General features: G+C 37.0%; 1 protein-coding gene across 3 annotated transcripts; it reads right to left on the bottom strand.

The window, feature by feature from the left end:
• On the bottom strand, positions 15,718 to 22,161 carry LOC107648804 (polyadenylation and cleavage factor homolog 4). Of its 3 annotated transcripts, none has more exons than XM_016352617.2 (7): positions 21,261 to 22,161; positions 20,554 to 20,655; positions 19,996 to 20,253; positions 19,209 to 19,337; positions 18,680 to 19,120; positions 16,092 to 17,855; positions 15,718 to 15,973 (listed from the first exon to the last, which is right to left on the bottom strand). In XM_016352617.2, the coding sequence occupies exons 1-7, from the start codon at positions 21,645 to 21,647 to the stop codon at positions 15,962 to 15,964; spliced, it is 3,093 nt and encodes a 1,030-aa protein (XP_016208103.1). In that variant the 5' UTR covers positions 21,648 to 22,161; the 3' UTR covers positions 15,718 to 15,961. The 3 variants fall into 3 exon arrangements, with proteins under 3 accessions (XP_016208103.1, XP_016208105.1, XP_016208104.1); XM_016352619.2 differs by having other exon boundaries at positions 19,996 to 20,283; positions 21,261 to 22,160; XM_016352618.2 differs by having other exon boundaries at positions 19,218 to 19,337; positions 21,261 to 22,159.

The raw sequence follows: 22,332 nt of genomic DNA, 5'->3' as shown, positions 1-22,332 counted from the left end.
TTTTTGAGTAAAGAACATACAACTTGTGAGTTTTTGAGCGTTATTGTGTGGTTACATCATTTAACTACTTATTTCATTCTTGTGTGTTACTCTTCTCTATGATTGCAATTTTTGTTTTGTTTAAATATATCTATTGTTTAATGTATATTTATGCATTTATGTGATTGAGACCATCATTTCTTTATAGCTCACTTAACCCAAATAGCCTACCATTTCATTTACTTTTGTTTACCACTTTGAGCCTATTGATGTCTAAGCATCTTTGGCTAGTTTCACAAATCATTTTCATTAGTTTTTAATTGGTTTTCATGCATTTTCTTAGGCAATAAACAAGCATTTGGATGAGTAATGTATGCATGTCTTGATTCAATCCAACATTTTGAATTATAAACATTTTCATGAGATTGATGCAAGAATTACTTGATGTAATGAATGATGCATTATCTTGTGATTATGACAAAGTTTTGATGCATGTGTTTGGTTAATGATAGACAAGGAGAAGCAAAGAAGCAGAGGCTGTGGTGTTAGTGGCCAAGTTAGTCCACTAACGCCATGGTTAACGTTGGCTTTACAAGAAGAAGCTGGCGTTAGTGGCCAAGTTAGCCCACTAACGCTAGTGTTAACGTGACTCAAGAATGAAAAGTAACGTTAGTGGCCAAAGTTGGCTCAAGGAAGAAGGAAGCAACGTTAGTGGCCTAAGTTGGCTCACTAATGCTATAACACAAGAAGAGGTGCCAACGTTAGTGAGCTAACGTTAACCAAGTTAGCACACTAATGTCTTCGACCATTTTATGAGTTTGGGCTGGAGGATTTGGCTAGTGTGCGTACGCACAGCAAGAAAAACGTTGATGGCCCCGTTAGTGTACTAAAGCCAGTGGCAACGCCATAGTGAGTTTTGAAGGTAACGTTAGTGGCACCGTTAGTGCACAAACGGCAGTGTTAACGCCAGTATGGAAGGAGACTTGTGGTGTTAGCAAGGCTGTTAATACCAGTACTAACGTCAGTTTCAAGGTGCCTCATCCAAGTATGAGAACGTTAGTGAGTTAACGCCAGGATTAACTTCAGAAAGAGCCGCTCCAAACTTGTTTCAACTAAGGCCAAAAGCCCACATTCAATTACTTGAGGACTGATCTAAAGAGTGTATATATAGGAGAGTTTTTGAACTAAAAAGGAGGCTGGGACCTAGAGGGGACTCTGACAGAGAGGACCCAAATTAGGATTTTTTTTTCTGCACTTAGTTTACTTTTTATGTACTTTTCTTTTCTCTTTGAGTTTTCAGAGCAATGATGAACTAGACCCCACATCATTAGGGGGAGGAGCTCTATTGTAATTCAAATGAATGAATGAAATTCTTCTTCTTCTCAATCTGCTTGTTGTAGCTAAGAGATAACTTCTGTGCTTAACTAATCTATTCACTACCAGAAGGGGGTTTAGATCCATTTGAATTTCTATGTGGACTTCGGAAGGGGAATCATAGAAATTAGTTTGAAGCTCTTTCTCTCACAATTCTCTTGATCAATAAATTCCTGGTTTGAATTGAGATCCTAAGAATTTGTGTGGCTTATGGATAAGAGAATTGAACTTAACATCTTCTCATGACAATTAGATCAAGGAATTGACAAATTGATTATGTTAAGACAAATTGGGTTGCCAAGGTATTGAGACGCAATTAATTACAATCCGCCATAGATCTACTTTATATGATTGAGAATGAAGTTGAGACCTATTGATTCATGATAGATTATGATATCTCTAATCCCTAATGAATCTCTCCCATTGTTATTCTTCACTTTAATTGCTTTGAGTTTCCTGCTTTTTTTGATTCCCAGCTCCTAAAACCTATTTACATTTCATGCAATTTACCTTTCATTGTCATTTACATTCTTGCTTTTATTTTCTTGTCATTTAAGTTTCAGCTCTTTTAATTTCTTGCCATTTAAGTTTCAATTCTTTAGTTTCTTGCCATTTAAGTTTCCGCCATTTACATTTCACAATTTACTTTCAGCACTTTAATTTCCAGCAATTTACATTCTGTTGTTTTACTTTCTTTGTGGATCATAATTCAGTTCATTCAATTTCACAAAACCATCAAATATTAGCTTAACTAGATAAATCACATAACTAAAGTTACTTAATCCATCAATCCCTGTGGGATCGACCTCACTCAACGGTGAGTTATTACTTGACGATTCGGTATACTTGCCGAAGGGATTTGTGTGGTACAAATTTTCACGCATCAAGTTTTTGGCGCCGTTGTCGGGGATTGATTCAGATTAACAATGATTAAGTTGGTGATAGTCTAGATTAAGTATTTTCTTTTTTTTTTTAAAGCACACTAACCGTTTGACACTTTGTGTCAACTAACTTTAACATCACTCTAGTAATAGGGTGATCATTTTGCTTTTGGTCTGGTTTTGTGTTGTGTATGCCAGGTGGGAGAAAGGCAACATTAACTTTCTTTGATTCTGAGCCAGAGAGAACTTTTCTAAGACTGAGAAGAGAAGTTAGGGGGAAGAGAGTTGTTGGTGAAGAAGACTTAGAGGAGGACTTGGATATCATGGAGGATGAAATGCATGAGGAAGGAGTAGCTAACAACAATGGCTAACCTGCCAGGATAGTGCTAGCCTTTTATACTATCCCTGATCCTAGGAATTGTGGGAGTAGTATACTCACTCCTAATGTACATGCCAATAATTTCGAGCTTAAATCTCAGCTCATTACTCTGGTTCAGAACAATTGCCAATATGGAGGGAGTGCTTCGGAGGACTCAAATCAACACCTATCTATTTTTCTAAAGATATGTGACATTGTCAAAACTAATGGTGTACACCTAGAAATCTACAAGTTATTGCTATTTCCCTTCTCTCTAAGGGACAAAGCAACTCGGTGGTTAGAAACCTTCCCAAAGGAGAGCATCGCAAATTGGGATGATTTGGTCAACAAATTCTTGGCCAAGTTCTATCCCCCTTAGAGAATTATCAAGCTCAAGACTGAAGTACAAACTTTCAGACAATTGGAGAGAGAATCCTTATATGAGGTTTGGGAGAGGTACAAGGCACTAATCAGAAGATGTCCTTCGGACATGTTTAGTGAATGGATAAAGCTCCAAAATTTTTATGAAGGTCTCTCCATGAAAGCAAGAAAGGCATTGGACTACTCTTTAGGAAGGTCACTGCAAATGATGAAAACTCCAGAGGAGGCACATGATCTCATAGATATGGTGGCTAACAGCTAGTACTTTTACTCCTCGAAGAGACAAGCAACTCCAAAGAGAGGTGTCTATGAGCTTGAGGGGGTGGATGCTATCTTATCCCAAAACAAGCTGATGCACCAACAACATCAGTAGCAGATGGAAATGATGGCAAAAAAGATGGATGGATTGCAATAAGCTATAATTAGAACAAGAAGCCAAGCTCCAAATGCAAGGGGTCAAAATGAAGAAAGCTTTGAGACATAAAACAATGAGCAGCAGCCTGAACAAATCCAGTATATGTACAACACAAGGTCTTCCCAAAATGACTTTCACAGGGACACATACAACTCCTCATGGAGGAACCATCCTAACCTGCGATGGGGAGATAACTAGAACCAATGACAGAGGAACTCTAACCCCAATAACTTTCGCAACACAAGCAACCAAAATCACCACCCCACTAACAACAATCCATACAGAAAACCACAAACTAACGTCTCCACATCCACATTCTACCCACAAAATAACCCTTCAAATAACCCAACCAACTTCCATCAACAACCATCAACATCCCACACACAATCCCAACCACATCAAGAGTCTCAAAGAATCTCTAATCTAGAGAGATGATGGAAAAGCTTATGAAGAACCAAGAGATGGCAATCAAGAACTATGAAGCATCAATAAGGAACCTTGAAAGACAAATAGGACAACTGTCCAAGCAGCGTGCTGAGAGACCAATCAATGCATTCCCAAGTGACACCATCCCTAACCCAAAGGAGGAGTGCAAGGCCATACAACTTAAGAGTGGCAAAACATTGGGAAATGACAATAAGGTTGCCATCAAGGAAGAAACAGAGGTTGAGGAAAATGATAAGGTGGATCCCAAGAAGGATGATGAACCACAAGCTCCAAGGAAAGGCAAGCAAGTCTCAGAGACACAAACACAAGAGTAGAAAGAGGATGTCAAACCATATGTTGCTCAACTACCTTACCCTCAGAGATTGCACAAGGAGATGAAGGATCAACAATTTCCTAAGTTTTTTGAGATTTTCAAGAAATTGGAGATCAACATTCTACTAGGTGAGTCTTAGAACAAATGCCACTTTATGCAAAGTTTCTCAAGGAACTCATCACCAAGAAAAGGAACTGGAAAGAGAAGGAAACTGTGATTCTCACCCAGGAATGCAATGCTGTAATCCAGAAAGGTTTGCCACCCAAACTCAAAGATCCAGGAAGCTTTTTCATACCATGCACCATTGGGAACATACCAATTGACAAAGCATTATGTGACTTGGGATCCAGCATCAATTTGATGCCACTTTCTATGATAAGGAAGCTGTCAATAGAGGAGGTCAAACCCACCAGAATGTCACTACAACTGGCTGATAGATCCCTTATAATACCCAATGGAGTGGTGGAGAACCTTCTAGTTAAGGTTGGCAAGTTCATTTTCCTATGGATTTTGTGATTTTGGACATGGATGAGGAAGGAAGCGACTCAATCATTCTTGGAAGACCGTTTCTGGCCACAGCAAGGCCAATTATTGATGTGAAAAAAGGAGAAATAATTCTGAGGGCACACGATGAACAGATAACCCTCAATGTTTTTAAAGCAATACAGTACCTTGCTAAAAAGAAAATTGCATGAGGATTGAAGATGAAGACCCAAACTGGAAGGAGAAGCCCAAGGAGTCATCTCTAAAACTCGTAAGTTCATCTTTGGGGAAGAATGATGAAACTGAAGAAAGGTAGAAGGTTCAAGAGGCCAGAACAACTGAAGAAGAACTACAAACAAAGACCCCAGAGGTGACAACTAAGAAGAAAGCTCCTGACATTGAGCTTGCTAAGAGGAAAAAGTCATCAAAAAGGGGGAAGAACAGCAAGAAAAGGGTGCCTAAAGGGTGGAAGAACAAGAAAATTCTAATTGAAGGATTCTCACCAGGAGACAAAGTGAGGCTAATCTATCAACCAGTGAAAACATCTCCACACCCTTCTGGATACTATACTGTGAGCAAGATCCTTTCACTAGAACACATAGAAATCATCAAACAAGACACCAGAAAGAAGCTCACAGTGAGAGGAGATAAATTGAGACATTATGATCATCAACCTCCTTGACAGAGGACAACCATCAAATTAATGACGATAAAAAAGCGCTTCATGGGAGGCAACCCATGTTTAGTATTTCTTAATTCCTGCTTTAGTGATAATAACAAATGGTTTTCTATCATGAATTCAGACTTTCCTAAACAATTTGATAGCTGCATTAGGCATTTTCATGAAGCATATGATCAACTTCTAAGTTTGGTGTGCCTAGAGGCACCCTAAGATGATTTCATGCATGGTGAACATATAGACATCTTAGGATAGTTACTTAAGCATTTTCTTGAAGTATATAGCCAAACATTAAATTTGGTGTTCCACATATGCTACAAGTATAAATAATGAGAATCAAATTGTTTAAAGTCTTGAATTTCATAGGAGGCAACCCATGCTCTGTATCCTTTTGAGTTTATGCTTAAATAGTGGATAATAAAGTAGCCTTCATGATGATCAAATCATAAGTGACAAGGATTTAATTGAATTCTTGCGTGAAACATATGGTGGATAACAAGTTTGGTGTGCAAGGCACCTAGAATAATACATAAGGGTCATAATATGTATATCTTAGGAGGTTAATCAATTTCCTTACACCACATGACCAAACACTAAGTTTGGTGTTCACAAATGTCACATGCACACTTACAAGTAGTCATGTTGGTTTCTAATTCATGAGGAATACTTAATTTTTTTTAGTATTTGGTCAATTGATGAAAATTCAAAAGTTAGTTGTTACATTTTATTTTTTCCGCCATCAATTTGATTCAATTTTTGTTTGTTGTTTTGAATAGGAATATGAAGAAAGAGATTGATGGAAATGACAATTCAAGGAACGGGGGCTCGGCTACTTTGCAACAAGGGCTAGTCACATGCCCTTGAAAATTGCTCCTTGGAAACCACAACCTTGCATACATTGATTAGTTAGGTGTGTCATAAGAACACCTTTATGACCGAACCTACCAACCTCATAAAGAAGCAATCTATGTCCCCATTCAATTTTGCATGCATACCCTTCATTTCCATATCAAATGAATCCTTACCATCCATTCCTTTACCACCTTTCATTATAAATAACCTTCACTTGGTTCGAACCTCACACTTAAAGATACACTTTCTTACATTCATCCACATTTCACTTCTTGTGTTCTTGTGATTCCAAATCTCACCCTTATACTTCCATTCAACCAATTCTTGTTATCACTTAATCAATCACTTATCTTCATTCTCAAGCTACACTCTTTCTTTGACAATTGAAAGTTTAAATCTGTGTTTCATGAGATACAACTCGGGTGGATGGAACCAAAGGAAATATTGCCCGAATTAGCCTTCCAACTTTTGGATGATGAATGCCATAAGATCAAGGAAAAGATTGAAAGGAGGAGATGGGAGCTTCTCACCAATCCGCTCACACGAGTAAATGCAACTCTTGTCAGAGAGCTTTATGCTAATGCGGTGAGGGAGGATCCAAAAAATGACACTTCTTACAAAAGCTATGTAAGAGGTGTAGAAGTTGATTTTAGCCCGAAAACCATCATGAGGGCTCTTGAGCTTAGATCAACACCATTTGAAGAAGCTAGCTATCATGCAAGTTAGGTTGGTTCTTCCTTCTAGGGTTGTAGGTCTTAGAGAATGGGTCATTGTGTTGTCTAGAGGGATTTTCCATGTAATTGACTTGCTTAACAGAGGTTTGATCATGATTAAATGACTCAGAAACTTCACTTTGATGGACTTTTTCTCCCATGTCATAGGTGATACCTTGTGTTCCCACTGCAAAGACTTGCATATGTCCAAGTTGCTTAGTGAGTGCATTGATCTACTGAGACATAGCCTTGTTTTGTGCTAGAATATTGTCCAATGTGTCGAGTTCCATCACTCCTCTCTTCATGGATTGTTCAGGGGAATACAAATATTAATTTTTGGCCACTACTTCAATTAATTTCAAGGCTTCTTCTATTGTCTTCATGTGCAAAGATCCTCCAGCTGAGAAGTCCAATGAATTCCTTGAAGTAGGAGTAATCCCATCATGAAAAATATGAAGTTGTACTCAATCAACAAACATATCTGGAGGGCACTTCCTCAACTTCACTTTGTAGAATTCCCAAGCTTCATAAAGGGATTCTCCATCTTTTTGCATGAAAGTTTGGATATCATGTCTCAGCTTTTCCAACCTCTGCTGTAGGAAGAATTAGGTTAAGAACTTATTCACCAAATCATCCTATGTTGCTATGCTCTCCTTTGGTTGAGTTTCGAGCCACTGCTTGGCTCAGTCTCTTATAGCAAATGGGAACAACCTCAATCAATAAGCTTTAGTAGAGACACCATTAAATTTGACTGTGTCACAAATATGAAAGAAGCTAGACATGAACAAATTAGGATCTTTTTGAGGGCTTCCATTGAATTGGCAATTTTGTTTCACTAAGGCGATGAGTTGAGACTTCAATTCAAAGTTGTTTGCCTCTATAGCGGGTGCTACTATGCTGCTCCCACAATTTTCAGAAGTGGATTTTATGAACATTGATTGTGTTGTTGATATTGTCAGCGATTGTTTTAAATTCTTCTTGGCTTTAATCCGCTTTAGTTTCTTTTATTACCCTCTGGTCTCTAGCTTGCTTCCTTAATCGCCTAAGGGTTAGTTCAATTTCAGGGTTAAATTGAATAGTCTTTTCTTCTTGATTGTCCTGCATGAACACCAAGTACCAAGAAAATAAAAGTGGAACTCCCTACGTCAAAGTGAAAGAAGTTCCCAATGAAGTAAATACACAAAGAAGGAAAAGGTCTAATCTAGGAAATCAATTAACTGGTTTGTTGTTAATCTCAATTGATCCCCGACAACAGCACCAAAAACTTGATGCGAAATTTTGCAAAATCACAACTCGGCAAGTGCACCAAATCGTATCAAGTATTACCACAGTGAGTAGATCATCATTCCTACGAGGATTAACGAACTAAGAAAGCAGTGGTTAATTGATTATTCTAGTTAGACAATCAAAAACTTGAATTGTGATGAATTAAACACTAAATCATCAATATAAATAAGGGTAGCAATGAATGAGTGTAAAAAGTGATATAAGTAGATTTCAGAGATGCTAATACTTTCAAGATAAATGCTTTTCACTTGCTACCTAAATTATGCAAAGATGTATCTCATGGTGAACCTTAATTAACCAAATCCCAATCCCTTAGGGATTCAATTTCTCTTTAACTTAATCAATTACTAATTCCTTAGTTAATTAAGTAAGAAAAAAGATTAAGCACGTTCACTGATTCAAAAACCACACAATTCTTAGGCCCTAACCCTAGTTGATTTAATGTCACCTATCAAGCCAAGTTTAAAACCCAGAGAATCATGAGAAAAAATTTTCAAACTTAATTCTAACAAACAACTTTTTCAAGATGAATATAGAATTCAATTCAGATTTAAACTATTTTTCAATATATTCAAATCCTTGTGATGGAGAATGAAAACTTGTTTCTTAAGAAGACATCAATGTATAAATCAAGAAAAAAAAGACAACAACATTAATCCATAAGAATCAGTAGAGCTCATAACCTTAATAGAGGAAATTAGTTGCTCAGGATGCAAAACACAAAATTAGGGTTCAAAAGTATGCGAGAGTAATCAGGTGTTTGGTTTAGGGTTTTCTAAATCCTTAAATACTCCAAAACTAAAACAAATTAAAACCTATAATTAGAGTTAATAAAAAAAATCAAATAATATCTTTTTCTAATTAACTTTAAATCAAAAACTCATTCTCCGTGTGATTAAGGCTCAGGCTTTAGTGACTCCATTCATTAATCACTCTTGGGACTTAAATGCACCTCCCAGGGGTAAGGAATGGCTCCACGTAAGACATCCATGGAGGCTACGTGAGATGTGGGTGAAGGAAAAAAGGTGAGGCGACTGCCTTTAGGCCCAACATGGGACGTGGGTGGTGACCACGTGCGACATCCTCAAGAGGAGAAGGCTGGATGTCCCTAGACCTAGCTTCACTTGCTACGTGAGCTTGGAACATAGGACGTCTTGGAGAGGGAGAAAGGACGTGCTGCTGGGCAGAAGCCCAACGTGGGACATGACTCCCCACGTTGGATGTCTTCGAGCTAGGAGGAAGGAGAGGCTCCTGAGCACAAACCCAACATGGGACGTGACTCCCCACATTGGACGTCTTCGCGTGTGGAGAAGGTTGGACGTGGCTGGACATCCCACATCCTTGCATGCATGGAACCAACATGGGACGTAAGGGAGGGACGTGCAACGTCTTCGAGAGGGGAAGGAGTAAGGCCACTGCCTCTATGCCCAACGTGGGATGTGACTCCCCCACGTTGAACGTCTTCAATGGGAGATGGAAGGGTTGTGGCTAGATGTGCGACGTGGATGATGAACGTGGCACGTCTTCGACAATGTCCTGGAAGGGGGCTACTAGGTTCATGCCCAACGTGGGACGTTGGGTTCCCCACGTGGGACGTGAACTTGAGAGAATACCTGGATATGGGAAGTTGATTCTCACATCTCATGTTCTTGAAGAAAGGGAGTTGGGACTGTCCCTGGAGCTAGGCCCAATGCGGGACGTGGCTTCCCCAGGTCTCACGTCTCCGTTTGTGTCTTTCTCCTCTATTTCTCCTTCTCTAGTTCTATGTTTTGCTCTTCTATGAGTTTTTCTCTTTTGTTAAACAAATTTTTACTAATCTCCTACAAAACATATGAAGCAAAGTTCTCAAAGTATTTTGATGAAAACATAAGAGAAATAGTGAAGAATCGTAATCATTATTGACATAATTAACAAGAAAACTACCAAATGATGCTCATGCATCATGAAGCTCCCAGGGAACGTGCATGCAAGGACACCAAGAGTCCTTAACCAACACTGGGCATTTTCAAATCAAATACCTCTCATTTAAAATTACGTTAAGGTTTTATCTTATCCTTTTCTTTTTCATGCACGTATGCTTTTGTCCATGATTTACACCCATTATTCTGTCAATCTTTAAGTTTAATGTAAATCTCTAAGTTTGGTGTAAACTCATAAGTTTGGTGTTGGTAACACCATGGATCATAAAGTCCCGGCACAAGAAGCAGTAATGATAACTGAGTAGACTTGGGTAAGATCAAATAAGATAAATCCTCTCTACTAGTGGTTAGTTATTTTCTTTCTCCTTTACTTTCATCCTTCCTATTTTAGTTTTCCTTGTTTTTTTCTTTTATTTTCTTTTTCCTTCACTACATATGTAGCATATTCTATCTTTCTTTTCTTATTTTAAACTTAAAATTTGAATGCTTGTTTCTCCAGTAACTATTATTTTGGAGGATATCTTGGTGAAAGGATTGAATTAAATAATTCAAAAATAAAGATTAGAGGTGCTTAAGTATATGTGGTTGCATTTGAAGAAATATGAAATGCTTGAATCTTGAGGAAACGGAAAAAGAATCTTCAAGAACAGAAATTTAAAAAAGTATTATGAGAATTCGACCATCAATTCCTTGAAGCAGTTGAAAAAAATGGAACGATCAAAAGAAATTAAAAGATCCAAGGATCTGAGCACCAATGATTAGGGTCCAGTTATGTGTCTGTGATGTTTTTGCTTTAAGGATAAACTTGGGCTAGTAAATTCAAGGGGTGCTTTATCACTCGATAACTTCGGCTAACTGAACTAGGATTATCAATTGAAAGTCCGCTTAAAGAGTCGCATTAAGACAAAACATTAAGAAGTCTAAAGAGGCCTTGGGCATCGATGTCTAGGTCAAAACCCTAGTTATCTGCTTGTGGTGTAATTGTGTCGATGAGAGGCTTGGATGATTAGATCCGAGTGGTTACTTATCACCCGGTAACTTGGGCGAACTAGCCGGGATTATCGATTGAAAGCCTGTTAAGAGCTGCCTTTTGACAAAGCACTAAGAGTCGAAAGCCCGCAAAAGATCTCTCACGTAATTCAAATAAGAAGTAAACTGCCTTCAAGCCATATAAATTCAATAGAACTCATAATATAATTCGAATTTCAGTTTTGAAAATTCCTAAATCATAAGTATACAAGATTTATGAAAGATAAGAGAAGCCGAATATAACCACAAGGATTATCATAAATCCCACTTTATGTTTTCAATCTTAATCTTTTTTCAAATCTTTTTCACTATGCTAAACTCTATTTATCTTTCTTTTTTGCTTGAGAACAAGTAAAGTTTTAAGTTTGGTATTGTGATGACACATCATCTTAAGTGATTTTTAGGGTTCTTTTTAATTTATTTTCTTAGGATTTAGTAAATAATAAAATATTTGGAGTTGTGTTAGTGCTTTTATTATTTCAGGAGTTTTTAGCTAAAAAATAATAAAAAATCAAAGGAAAAACACAAAGGCAGCAAAGCATGGCCTAAGGAAGGAAAGTGTGGCCTAAGGAAGGACATACATGGAGCACGCCTGGCGTACAAAAGGCATGCCCAACGGATGGACCCCACGCCTGGTGAGACCCTTCCATGATGTAGCACGCCTGGCGGCCAAGCCCTGCGCCTGATGGCCTTGCCCTGCGCCCGACGGCCTTGCAACATGCCCGGGGGACCCTCTAGCTCCATACTTCCGCCGGGCATCCGCACACGCCCATCGCGTGTCCTTCATTGGGATATGAAATTTTGGGCTTTTTGCCCAATTATCTCTAATACACGTCTGGATTAAACACAATTACAACGTTCAAATGTAACAATTAAGCCCCATGCCTAATTATCCACACTATTAGAAGCCTTAATCACATCCAGAACATTGAAGACTCTAGAAGATTGGTTATTAATTCTTTCTAGAAACATAAGGGATTCGGTTCGTTTTGAATTTGAATTGAATTATTGTTTTGAATTTAAAATTAAAGTCAGTAAGTAGTACCTTATCCTTTTCTGTGGAAGATAAGTAGTTATCTTATCTTTCTCTCTGAAATATAATATTAGGATAGTTTGAATTTTAATTCTAGAATTTAGGATATAAATAATTGAACCTTGTTCACAAAGGAGGACATCCATCTCCTCTGTAATCTCTTTTCATTGTTTTCTTTCCTTTTCCATAAGTAACTAATCCTTTTGTCAAAGGGTTAAAAGCTCTGTTTATCGATCTACATTTGTTTTATTTTGAAGTCTTGTATTGGTCTATTTCATGATTGAGTTATTCGTTCTTCATTTGGACTAGTGGTATCGAAAGGTTTGCTAATCTCTTTTGAATTCTTTTATTATAATTGAAAATTTTGATATTTGAATTAAAGCTTGAAAACTCTTTCACATGACTATTTGAATTCGACTAGGAATAGTGGTTCAATTAGTGTGTGACGCATGCATGATTTTCAATCACTCCAATTTTGAATAAGTGACATATAATTCAGATAAGAACAGCTTTTGAGAATTGTGTTTTTCTTCGATTTAACTAGAAAAGACTACCTTGAATATGTGACATGTAATTCGACCTAAGGACTACTTTTAAATATTATTAGAAAACTAAATCAGTTTTTGTACTTAATCTCTTGATTAATTAATTGACGACTAATTAATGCTTGAGAAACTAAGGAACCAAAGAATTCGAAATTAGTTACTAAAGATTTGTCATGAAAGATCTTTGCAAACTTCATGGTAAGTAAACAAAGTTTGATTTCTCTAAAAGCATAAACAACTCCGAAGCCCTTGGCTTTCACCATCACTGTCTTCTCTCAATTCAACATCCAAGCTTGTTTGTAAGCATTCAAGCATTCAAGCATTTAAGGTTCTAAAGCTCTCGGCAAGACACAATCTTTCCCCTTTCAGAATCAGGTTTTATTAATCTAATTAGGCATTTAATCTGATATTTGTTTGCTCAATCTTTTAATCTTTATGGGAACAATATCCACTTACCATGGTATTACTTGAGCGATCCAGTGCACTTGCTGGTATCCGTGAGCTTTAATTTTCGCTCATCAACATAAAAACTTCAAATTAAACAAAAGAAAATTACTTAAAAAGATATATAAAAATCATTAAAGATGCAAAAGAATCATTGTGGAATAATAATTTATCAAAATTTGTCCAAAGATCTAATAACTTGGATAAAATATTAGCATATCAAAGATCAGCTTCACAAAAAACTAATTTGGGATATAAAGAAGGAAGCACTGTAGTTTTTAAAAATTATTCTCATGAAGCTTTTGCTTCATATAATCAAAACAGAAAATCACAATGCAACTTTACAAATTCAACAAAAGAAATATTTGCAACAAATGCAATAGATATGGACATACTTAAGCAATGTTTCATTTCTTGGAAAAAATATGGTGAAAATATTTATATTGTTGTACTGGATTATAATAACCTTCCGTAACCAAAGAAAATTTACATTAAAGGATTCAAACTAATTTGGATACCTAAGATTCCTTAAAGAAAGAAAGACAGAGAGTATATTGATATGTAGGTAATAGATACTCATGGCATATGATAAGGAGTCCCACTTTCTTCGTCAAGATAAATAAATATGATGGTAGTTTTGTTACCTTTAGTAACAAAACCAAAGGTAAGATTATTTCCATTGGAAAATGTTTGCGAGTTACCTTGAACAATCGGTGACGAGTTTTGCGGCGTCCCATCTAGTGGAATGAAAGGAGGGGGTGACTTACAAAGATTCTGACGCTCAAATTAAAATGGATCTAAGAGGTAGGATTTTAGGATTTGAGGTGGTCCAAAAGGTCCCCGATTCTTGGGCCGAGGAGGCCGAATTGGGCTTGAGGGCCGAATTCGTCGTTGGACCGTTAATGCTGAAACCTGAGTGCGCAAAAGAAAAGTTGGTAAAAATTCTTCAACCTCAATATATAATGTTCTCTTAGTTGATGGTTTAAAACACAATTTGATTAGTATTAGTTAATAGAAGGTATTTTACTAAATGGAGACGAAAGACGAACCCTATAAAGACCTATTATCATTCTTAATTACAACTTAGTTTTAATTTTTTTATGTTGAGATTTGTCAATATTATAATCTTTCATAATCAATTTTGATATATTATTTTATTTAGTTATACTCTCTCTAAATGTAATGAAACACCTTCGTACCTCAACAAAACGATGAGTAGGAAACATTTCAAATGTTCTATGGTTTTAAATATTTCATTGTTTATAGTTATTCATCCCATTATGATTGAGATTAATGACTAAAACTAATTTTATAATTGAAATCAATAGTTAAAGATACTGAAATACCTAAAACAACGGTACACTTGCTTCCCATAATATTTTTGCACTGCAAGATGAGATTGGACTGAACGAACAAGTTTGGTTCCTTCCGTCGTGTTTATAAATTATAATAGCTATTCATGTTCTGTGAGGAAACAGCTATTCCTATCCTATGAAGTATCATTAGAGTAAGAAACCAATTATGAGAATCTTTTAGAGGCATTTTTCATACGGTGCATATCATCGTGGGTTTCACATGCTGGTTTTAAAGGGTATCTGATTGCCCCAAGCACCCAAAAAAGCTTTTTAATTAAAAAACAAACTCATTATTGTTTGATTAATTGAATAATGATTAATTGAAAATACAAGTGTGTTCTTTACCTTTTAAAATGTGAGATATCTAAAAAGAACCTACGAGGAGCTATTTGTTTTCACCTTTTTTTAAAGGTGACTACTCCAATGAAGATTTTATGATTATCATCATGTGAAGATACTTTATTTTTATCATTGGATGATAAGTTGTAAGACTTAATTTTTATTTGAAGTAAAAATATTACCTTTATTTAAAATATTATTAAACAAATAAGTCATACTTTTTAAACAAAGATCATCTTCATTAGAATAGTTGCCTTTTTTTTAATGCCTTCTCATTGCTGGATTCTGTTACAGCGAATGATGCGGCTTTTTTGCTTCCTCAGCCATCCGAAGTTAAAAACCACAGTGAAATGTTTTATGGTTTTACCCTTCTATTAAAGCTGCTTTTTCGCCCTAATTAGTCGCAATTTCATACAGCTAAATAGTATCAGAGGAATGCAATGAGAATCGACGAATGCTTCAGCAGTACAATGGCCACAAAGGCCCACTTTATATCAGCATCATAAAGCCTTGATAATGAATAATTAAAATGAACCCTTAGGTCGAATGCTGAGTGCCCAAACATTAACATTCCCTAAAACCATATCTTAAAACCGTGACGCCAATGTTGCAAACATTAATTCCTGCAGTTGTTCTTGTCAACTAATTAAAGGCATGGGACTTGGACTTCAGAGTAAATTTCGAGAGAACTCACTCTTTTTTTCTTTTGAAATGGGTGTTCCAAACATTATATTCAGTCACAACTTAACCATAGAAGATTGCGATGACCAAGAGTTCCAATAGAAGTCCATATCTGATGACTAATGTTTAATTTTAGCATGATTTAAATATAATTGATTCACGAGAAACAAAAACAGAAACAATATATAAAATAAAATAAAACAAACAATATGTCAATACTGATGCAAAATTTGAGCCGCAAAACAAAAACTCTCCAATTTATATATACTTTGAACACCTTTTCCCGAGTACAAAAGAAACAAAGAAAAATAAGCACAAAATTGTTTAACCGCTTTAGCGACCAGTTAGAGGCAACTAATATAGCATGCATATCACAGCAAAATTATGTAGAGTAAACCTGTCTTGAGTCCCTCAGTGAACTTATGATTCTCCATCAAAGTAGAGGCGTAAATAATCAGTCCTGTTCCTGTGAAAAATGGAAAAGGTCCAATCAATCACCATACCTTAAAATTGTAAACTCACTTCTCCAATAGACACATTGTAATTTTGAACAACTAATGACAGATCCATTCCATAAGGCTTACCATCTTGGTGCTGCCAGCTACTGAGTTCTCAGATAAACATTTAGCATGAACAATCGGCCCCACATTTCTATTTTCCATCTCACCGTTTCTATCTAAGTTGTTTATGTAAACAGCACCTTCGAACATCCATTCATCCCTCTCTTGACAGTACACATCTTCAAACAGATCACCACACAATACACACAAGCACTGGCTGTCATCAGCTGGAACGATAGCATCAAATGGACTCCTGTCTGTTTCCTCACAATAATCGTCTACAGAATCACTAGGCTCAGACGAAAAACAATTCTCATACCATTTTCTGGATGCTGTAATTAGACCATGTTGCTCTCTTTCTCGTGCAAAATGCCACTCCAAGTGTTTGTTGAACTGTTCTTCCTGTTTAAGCTTAATACCACAAAATCTGCAATGATGTTGACTATCATCCAATAATCCCTTGATTACAGTGGGATGCATCTCTCGGATTACATCAGGCTTAAAATCAAAGCCGATGATATTCCTTATTTTGGTGTTGGTTGATTGACTTACGATCAGGGAGGCTTTTGCATCATCTTCCACAACTTTAGAGGATGTTACTGGGAGAACTGTGGAACCAGTAACTGAAGGAACTGGCAATGAGCTACTGGCAGTAATGCTTTCAGTACGCGTTTCCAATTGAACCAATGCCTCTGTTGGTACCTTAATCGATGACTCCGAATCTGTAGATATCAAACCTTTTGCAACCAGTGAGCTTAAAAGGTTTGCAATGGGATTCAAGGAATTGTTTTTTGTAGCAGTTGAGGTTGGAGCTGACACACTGCTCATGTTAGAGGAAGTTGGTAATTTTGTAGAGACCTTTGGTTTCTGTCCAGTATTTGCTTGTGATATGTTATCCAGAATAGAAGAATCGTCATCTGGAGGAACTAATGTTGACGGTGATGCAACTGCAGATACCGAAGAAATTAATGTGGCAGGCGAAGGTCTACCTGATAGAGCTGGGCAAACCCCTAAGTCAGATGGAAGATTCTTTGTAACTAGACTACTACTTGTACCAGGAAAACTATTTGTAATTGATTTGTTGAGGAATCTAGTCTGCACAGTTGCAGCTGACAAACTACTTTTTGATTGTTCTGAACTTTCACTGGCCTTGACTTTAGAGTGGAGAGGCTTCTTAGTTTTTGCAATAACTTCAGTCTGGGAAGAGACCAGTGGCTGCTGCTGATGCCTTGGCAGAAAAGAAGTCTCTGAAGATAAAGGACCATGCAAATCCTTTTCTCTAGATCTATGCAAACAACCAACTTGAGCATTGGGAGGAAGGGCAGCTGGTTGATCTCTAATGTATTGTCTCTGCAGATCTCCCAGAAACTGTGATGTTTTAGAATCCTTCCCATAGTCTTGCTCCAACAAATTTTGTGTTGGATGAGGGTGGAGCTTTGTTACAGGCAATGATGCAGACTGCTGCTGCAAAGGTGACTGCGCAGAAGTGGGTTTTGTTCCCATGGAATCAAATTGCTTTTGTCCCATAGTTTCAGACATACCTTTGGTTGCATTTGGCATGGAAGACCGATTTGCCATCCTGACAACCAAAGAACTTGTATTAGCTGGTAAGCAACCTAAAGCTGACAACAATTCTTCCGAGTGACCTGGCTTCAGATTCAACTTTTCATTCGATCTCTGCTCCTGCAATTGCCATGGCAATGATGAATGCCCCCCAGATGCAAATGATTGTTTCCTAGCAGTAGATATTTCTCTATCATGGTGCAAGATTTGGGATTGATCTCCATCCTGGACACGGAAACAAGTCAGATGTAACATGACATATAAGCTTGTCATTCTTAGTACTATTGAAAATATTTATGGAGTCTCATTACCCTTCTCCAATTATAAGAATTAACATAGCACGAAAGATAGAGGGCAATGTGAGAAAATCATATTTAAAGGGTTATGTTCATGAACCCTGCTATAGAAAATGAGGACTTTCAATGATCCCTCTTATCCCCCTTGATATCTTCCCTTTTTAAATTCCCATAGCATAAGATAATATGCCTAATGTAAATAAACACTAATTTATCCGAGAGTATCTTTTGGAGGGGTGATAGAGAGGGAGTCGCATGGTCAAGCTCAAGTAAACTATATTTGGAAGAAACTTAAATTTTAAGGAGAGAATAGAATGGCAAGTTAGGGACACCTATTCCACCCTTGCAGCTCAAGGCTACATTTGTCCCATCAAATTGGGGAATCAAGGAAGGATTGTCAATTTATCATGCATTCCATTCCCAACCTTTATTAAACTGGTACACATTCAACCATAAGGAGGACATCATCTACTACACTATATAACAAGCCACTTCATTTCATTGTCTATAAAAACTCCTAGATACAGCCTAAGACAACCAACCCATAGATGAAGATCCTAATGATAAGCAAGTAGTGAAACCCTCATATAAATTGGGCCAGTATATCATCTGTCATAAAATCACAATCAGACAAGATAACTTGAAGTTGCAAAAATTAACAACGAAATTGATGGACAAGGACACCATCCATGTATAAACTGCAATTGGATGAATAAATTTAGGTGGCAAAGTGCAATAATCAAGCATGCTTACCAAATTCTCATCATCACCACCCATCCATCGTTCTGTATTCAAGTTGTTGGCAACGCTGGCGGCACCATCACCAATCATTCCAGAGTTCATTTCATCCCACATGAATTCCTCTTCCTCAGAATTTTTCCAGCTACCTGGCACTACACTGCTCTGTATGCTAGTTAAGTTTTGTGTTGGCTGATGATGTGCACCCAAGTTCATCGACTTTGGTGCTTCACAATTCGAAAAACCAAGCTTCAAACTGAAACCATTACTTTGATTAGATGTGTTCTCTGCCACGCTGAGTCCTGCTTTATACCAAGTTTTATCATGTCCCAACTCAGCAACCCTACTGCCAGTTCTTCCAATACTTGAAATACCAGAACTATTTTTCATGCCCCCATAGGATTCAGCTAAACTCTTCTCAGGAACAGAATTGTTATATGCATCTCTTTGAATACGCTGATTAGAATGCAAGATAAACCATTACATTCAAATATGACAATTGATAGAATGAATACCAGACATAATAAGAAGAAAAGAAATTTACTCTACATACATGCATGTTAATCCTAGGATCGAGCCACGGTCGTGAAGCACCCAAAACTCTACTTGGCCTCTCTGAATCCTCATTTGAGTTCAAAATAGCTCTAGTCGTATCATTAGCTACTCCTTTAATCTTCATGACATGAAAATGGACATGATGGAAGAAATAAGTACCTGACATATGATATAGAGGTATGTATGACTAAATTATACAGATGATATCTACTCGAAACTAAGCATATTCCCAAGCAATGCAGTGTATGAATGAGTTGTCAAATCATGATACATAGTATGAATCACAAGGTTTCTTAGGAATTGTGAATCATTTTTTTAAGGTATAGTGTCAAGAGGAGATGTTGGGTGGTCTAAACATGCATAAATACAATACAGGAAAAAGTATTCAAAGGATTACCTCTATCTCAAGCTAACAAGATTAATATATTAAACCATATAAACAACAATAAAACCCAAAATATATCCAAAGGAAAAAAGGTCGGGATATTTCATATTTACAAAAAGTAAAGGAGTTTTAGTTTCTTAGAAAGTTCATATTTACAAAGATGTGGAATGCAAGAATATTGCATTGTGTCTCAAGTGTCTCAGTAAGAAGTAATGAAGATCAGAATTTGGTTGCATGACATATCTTCAAGTTCAATTTTAATATCCAAGAAACAAGAATGAGAATTCAATTGATCACCCAAAATAAAAAAAGGTAGTCCAATCCTGAGTAACTCCACTCAAATCCAACATTTCAAACGTTTATACGTTTTAGGTGCAATCATTTCACCCACCCTGCTGGATTGCTGAAGACGCTGCCGTTCTAAATACTTGGGATTCACATGGATGCTATGAGCTGGGCGTTGTGACTGTGATTCACTTCCGAGTGTAGCAGATGAAGAAGCCGAACCATTGACTGCAGGCATGAAGCCAAGTTCCTTTTCAATCATCTGAAGGGTCTGCGGAGGAATGTATCCCTTCCAAGTTCCAAAAAGATGCCTCATACTTGAATGGACAGGTGGATCAACCTGTTTGTATGCCTTGATGAATACCTAAAATGTAAAGGAGTAACGGGCAAGTACCTAGTTAAAAATAGGTTGTAAAATTAGAAAAAATATCTCAGCAAAAATACAAAGATAAAAACAGTTACCAGTAGAACAAGCAGAATATTCGTATTTAATGAAATGCAAGAATTCTAACTATCTTTTTCAATGTAACCTACATAGTGTAAAACCTCATAACCTCAGAATTTGGACTATTCATTGTAGATCATATAATAAACAAAGTGATAAGTAGTTTTTAGATAAAGGCATTAAAGGTCAACAAAAATGGAAACAGAACAGATATCTGACCTCAGGTAGTCTGGCAGCAAAGTATTTTATATAATCCCGCCCAATATTCTTAACAATACTGTCCAAGAGATAAAGAGATGGAAGCTTTTGCTCATTTGGAACCTGGATAGTCATTAACACAAATTTTAATCGTTAAGGCGATGAGACAGCTTTTCTATGGTGGAAAAAATTAATAAGCAAAGAAACAGATACAACACTGCCAAGCCATATCTAAACAAGGGTAACAACTAAAGCCTACAAAGTATGAGAAAATTTCATTGAAACCAGTCTTCAGAGCACTGATTATAATTGGAAACAGTAGTGTTCATTTCCTTTGTCATATCCAACAACAAATAAAAAAGAAATGAAAAAATAATAGATACTCCTACAAAACTGCCATCACCAAGCAAAGGATAATTCTTAGTTTTTCTTTTTACCTCTGATTGAAAAACTATAGATCTTTATTCTCTGAAAACCTTAACACTTAACAAATGAAACTTGATTGAATTGGGTTAAGCATAAATGATTTTGAAAAAAAAAAACTACCAGAACAAACATCTCATTTTCTCATCTACTCCCAGGACTGCAACTCTTCCCATTCATTACTTGCACCTTAGATTCTTACCAACTCAATTCAATCCAAATAATTAAAAATGGCACCACACATGAAAACAGATTGTGAAAAAAACAGCGTAAACAAGCGCACAGTGCAAACTTTGAAGGTTCACCTCTACAATGTTGGTACAAACGATGCCAGCAATGGCCTTCGCAGCAGAAAGGTTCTCTCCTGCAATGATGGTCAAGTTCGTAATTATTGGCTTCGAGTTGAAAGTGAGCTCAGCTAGCGCGGCCTTGTACTGAGATACAAGCTCCTGGTGCGGTGGCGGTTGCGGGTGGTACCTGTCGCTACTTTCGGAGTCCCTGTCGCTGTTAGTTCGGAACCTCGCGGTGGCGGAAGTCAACGGTGTAACCGCAGAGGACGGCGGTTGCCGCGGCTGAGAAAACGGTCGGGAAATGGGGTTGGAACTGCTGTCGAGCTCGTCGATCAATCGGGGCTTCTTGGCGCCCGGCTCTCTCGATCTATCGAACGATCTACGCGTGCTCTCCATGTTCATGTAATAATAATTAAAAAAAATATGTATATTTATGAAACGAATGTAAAAACCCTAACGTAGTTTCAATTAAGCGAGGAGCTTGCGGGAACAAGATTCAATTGATTTACAGAACGAAATAGCGTCCGGTTATTGGTTCCCGCGCGGATTTTATTGCCAGGTGGAGAAAAAGAATGAAAAACAGAAGAAAACTGAAAGAGGAAAAAGACAAAATCTACGGGGGATTGGGTTAAACCCTAATCCCCAAATCCAGACAAAAAGGAGGGATAAAGAGAAGGGGGTTGAACGTTATATGAAGGACGCGATTAGCATCAAGAGTGAAGAAACCCATCGGTAGTAACTCCAGGTTAGTGAACTGAACTATGAGTGTGACCTTTCCTCAATCTCAAAATTGGAACTGTTTCTTTCTTTTTTCTTTCTTTTCTTTTTTCTTTTTTTCTTCCTTCTTTTTTTCACTTTCTTTCTGATCAGAGTATTGATTTAGATTTTAGTCATTCAATTCAATTCAGATGTTCCGTTTTTTTATACATTGTAGATCTCAGGCATTCTTGAAATTATAATTCCGACATTAAATGAATATTTGCCTTAAGAGATTTTTTATACTATATACGATTGTTAATAAATTTATGAGAAAATAATTATTTTTAACAATAAAAAAATTAGATACTAATAAAATTGATGACAAAAT

This window comes from Arachis ipaensis, chromosome B06, assembly GCF_000816755.2.
Source record: "Arachis ipaensis cultivar K30076 chromosome B06, Araip1.1, whole genome shotgun sequence".
Taxonomy (NCBI): Eukaryota; Viridiplantae; Streptophyta; class Magnoliopsida; order Fabales; family Fabaceae; genus Arachis; species Arachis ipaensis.
This window is presented reverse-complemented; position numbering and strand designations above follow the sequence as displayed.

Bases quoted from the DNA above. Each gene is read 5' to 3' on its own strand.
- LOC107648804 (XM_016352617.2), bottom strand. From the start codon at position 21,647: ATGAACATGGAGAGCACGCGTAGATCGTTCGATAGATCGAGAGAGCCG. The intron at 19,338-19,995 runs GTGGGTGAAATG...CATGTCATGAAG, and splicing joins GTCTTCAGCAATCCAGCAGG to ATTAAAGGAGTAGCTAATGA. The intron at 19,121-19,208 runs GTAAATTTCTTT...CATTCTAATCAG, and splicing joins TTAACATGCATGTATGTAGA to CGTATTCAAAGAGATGCATA.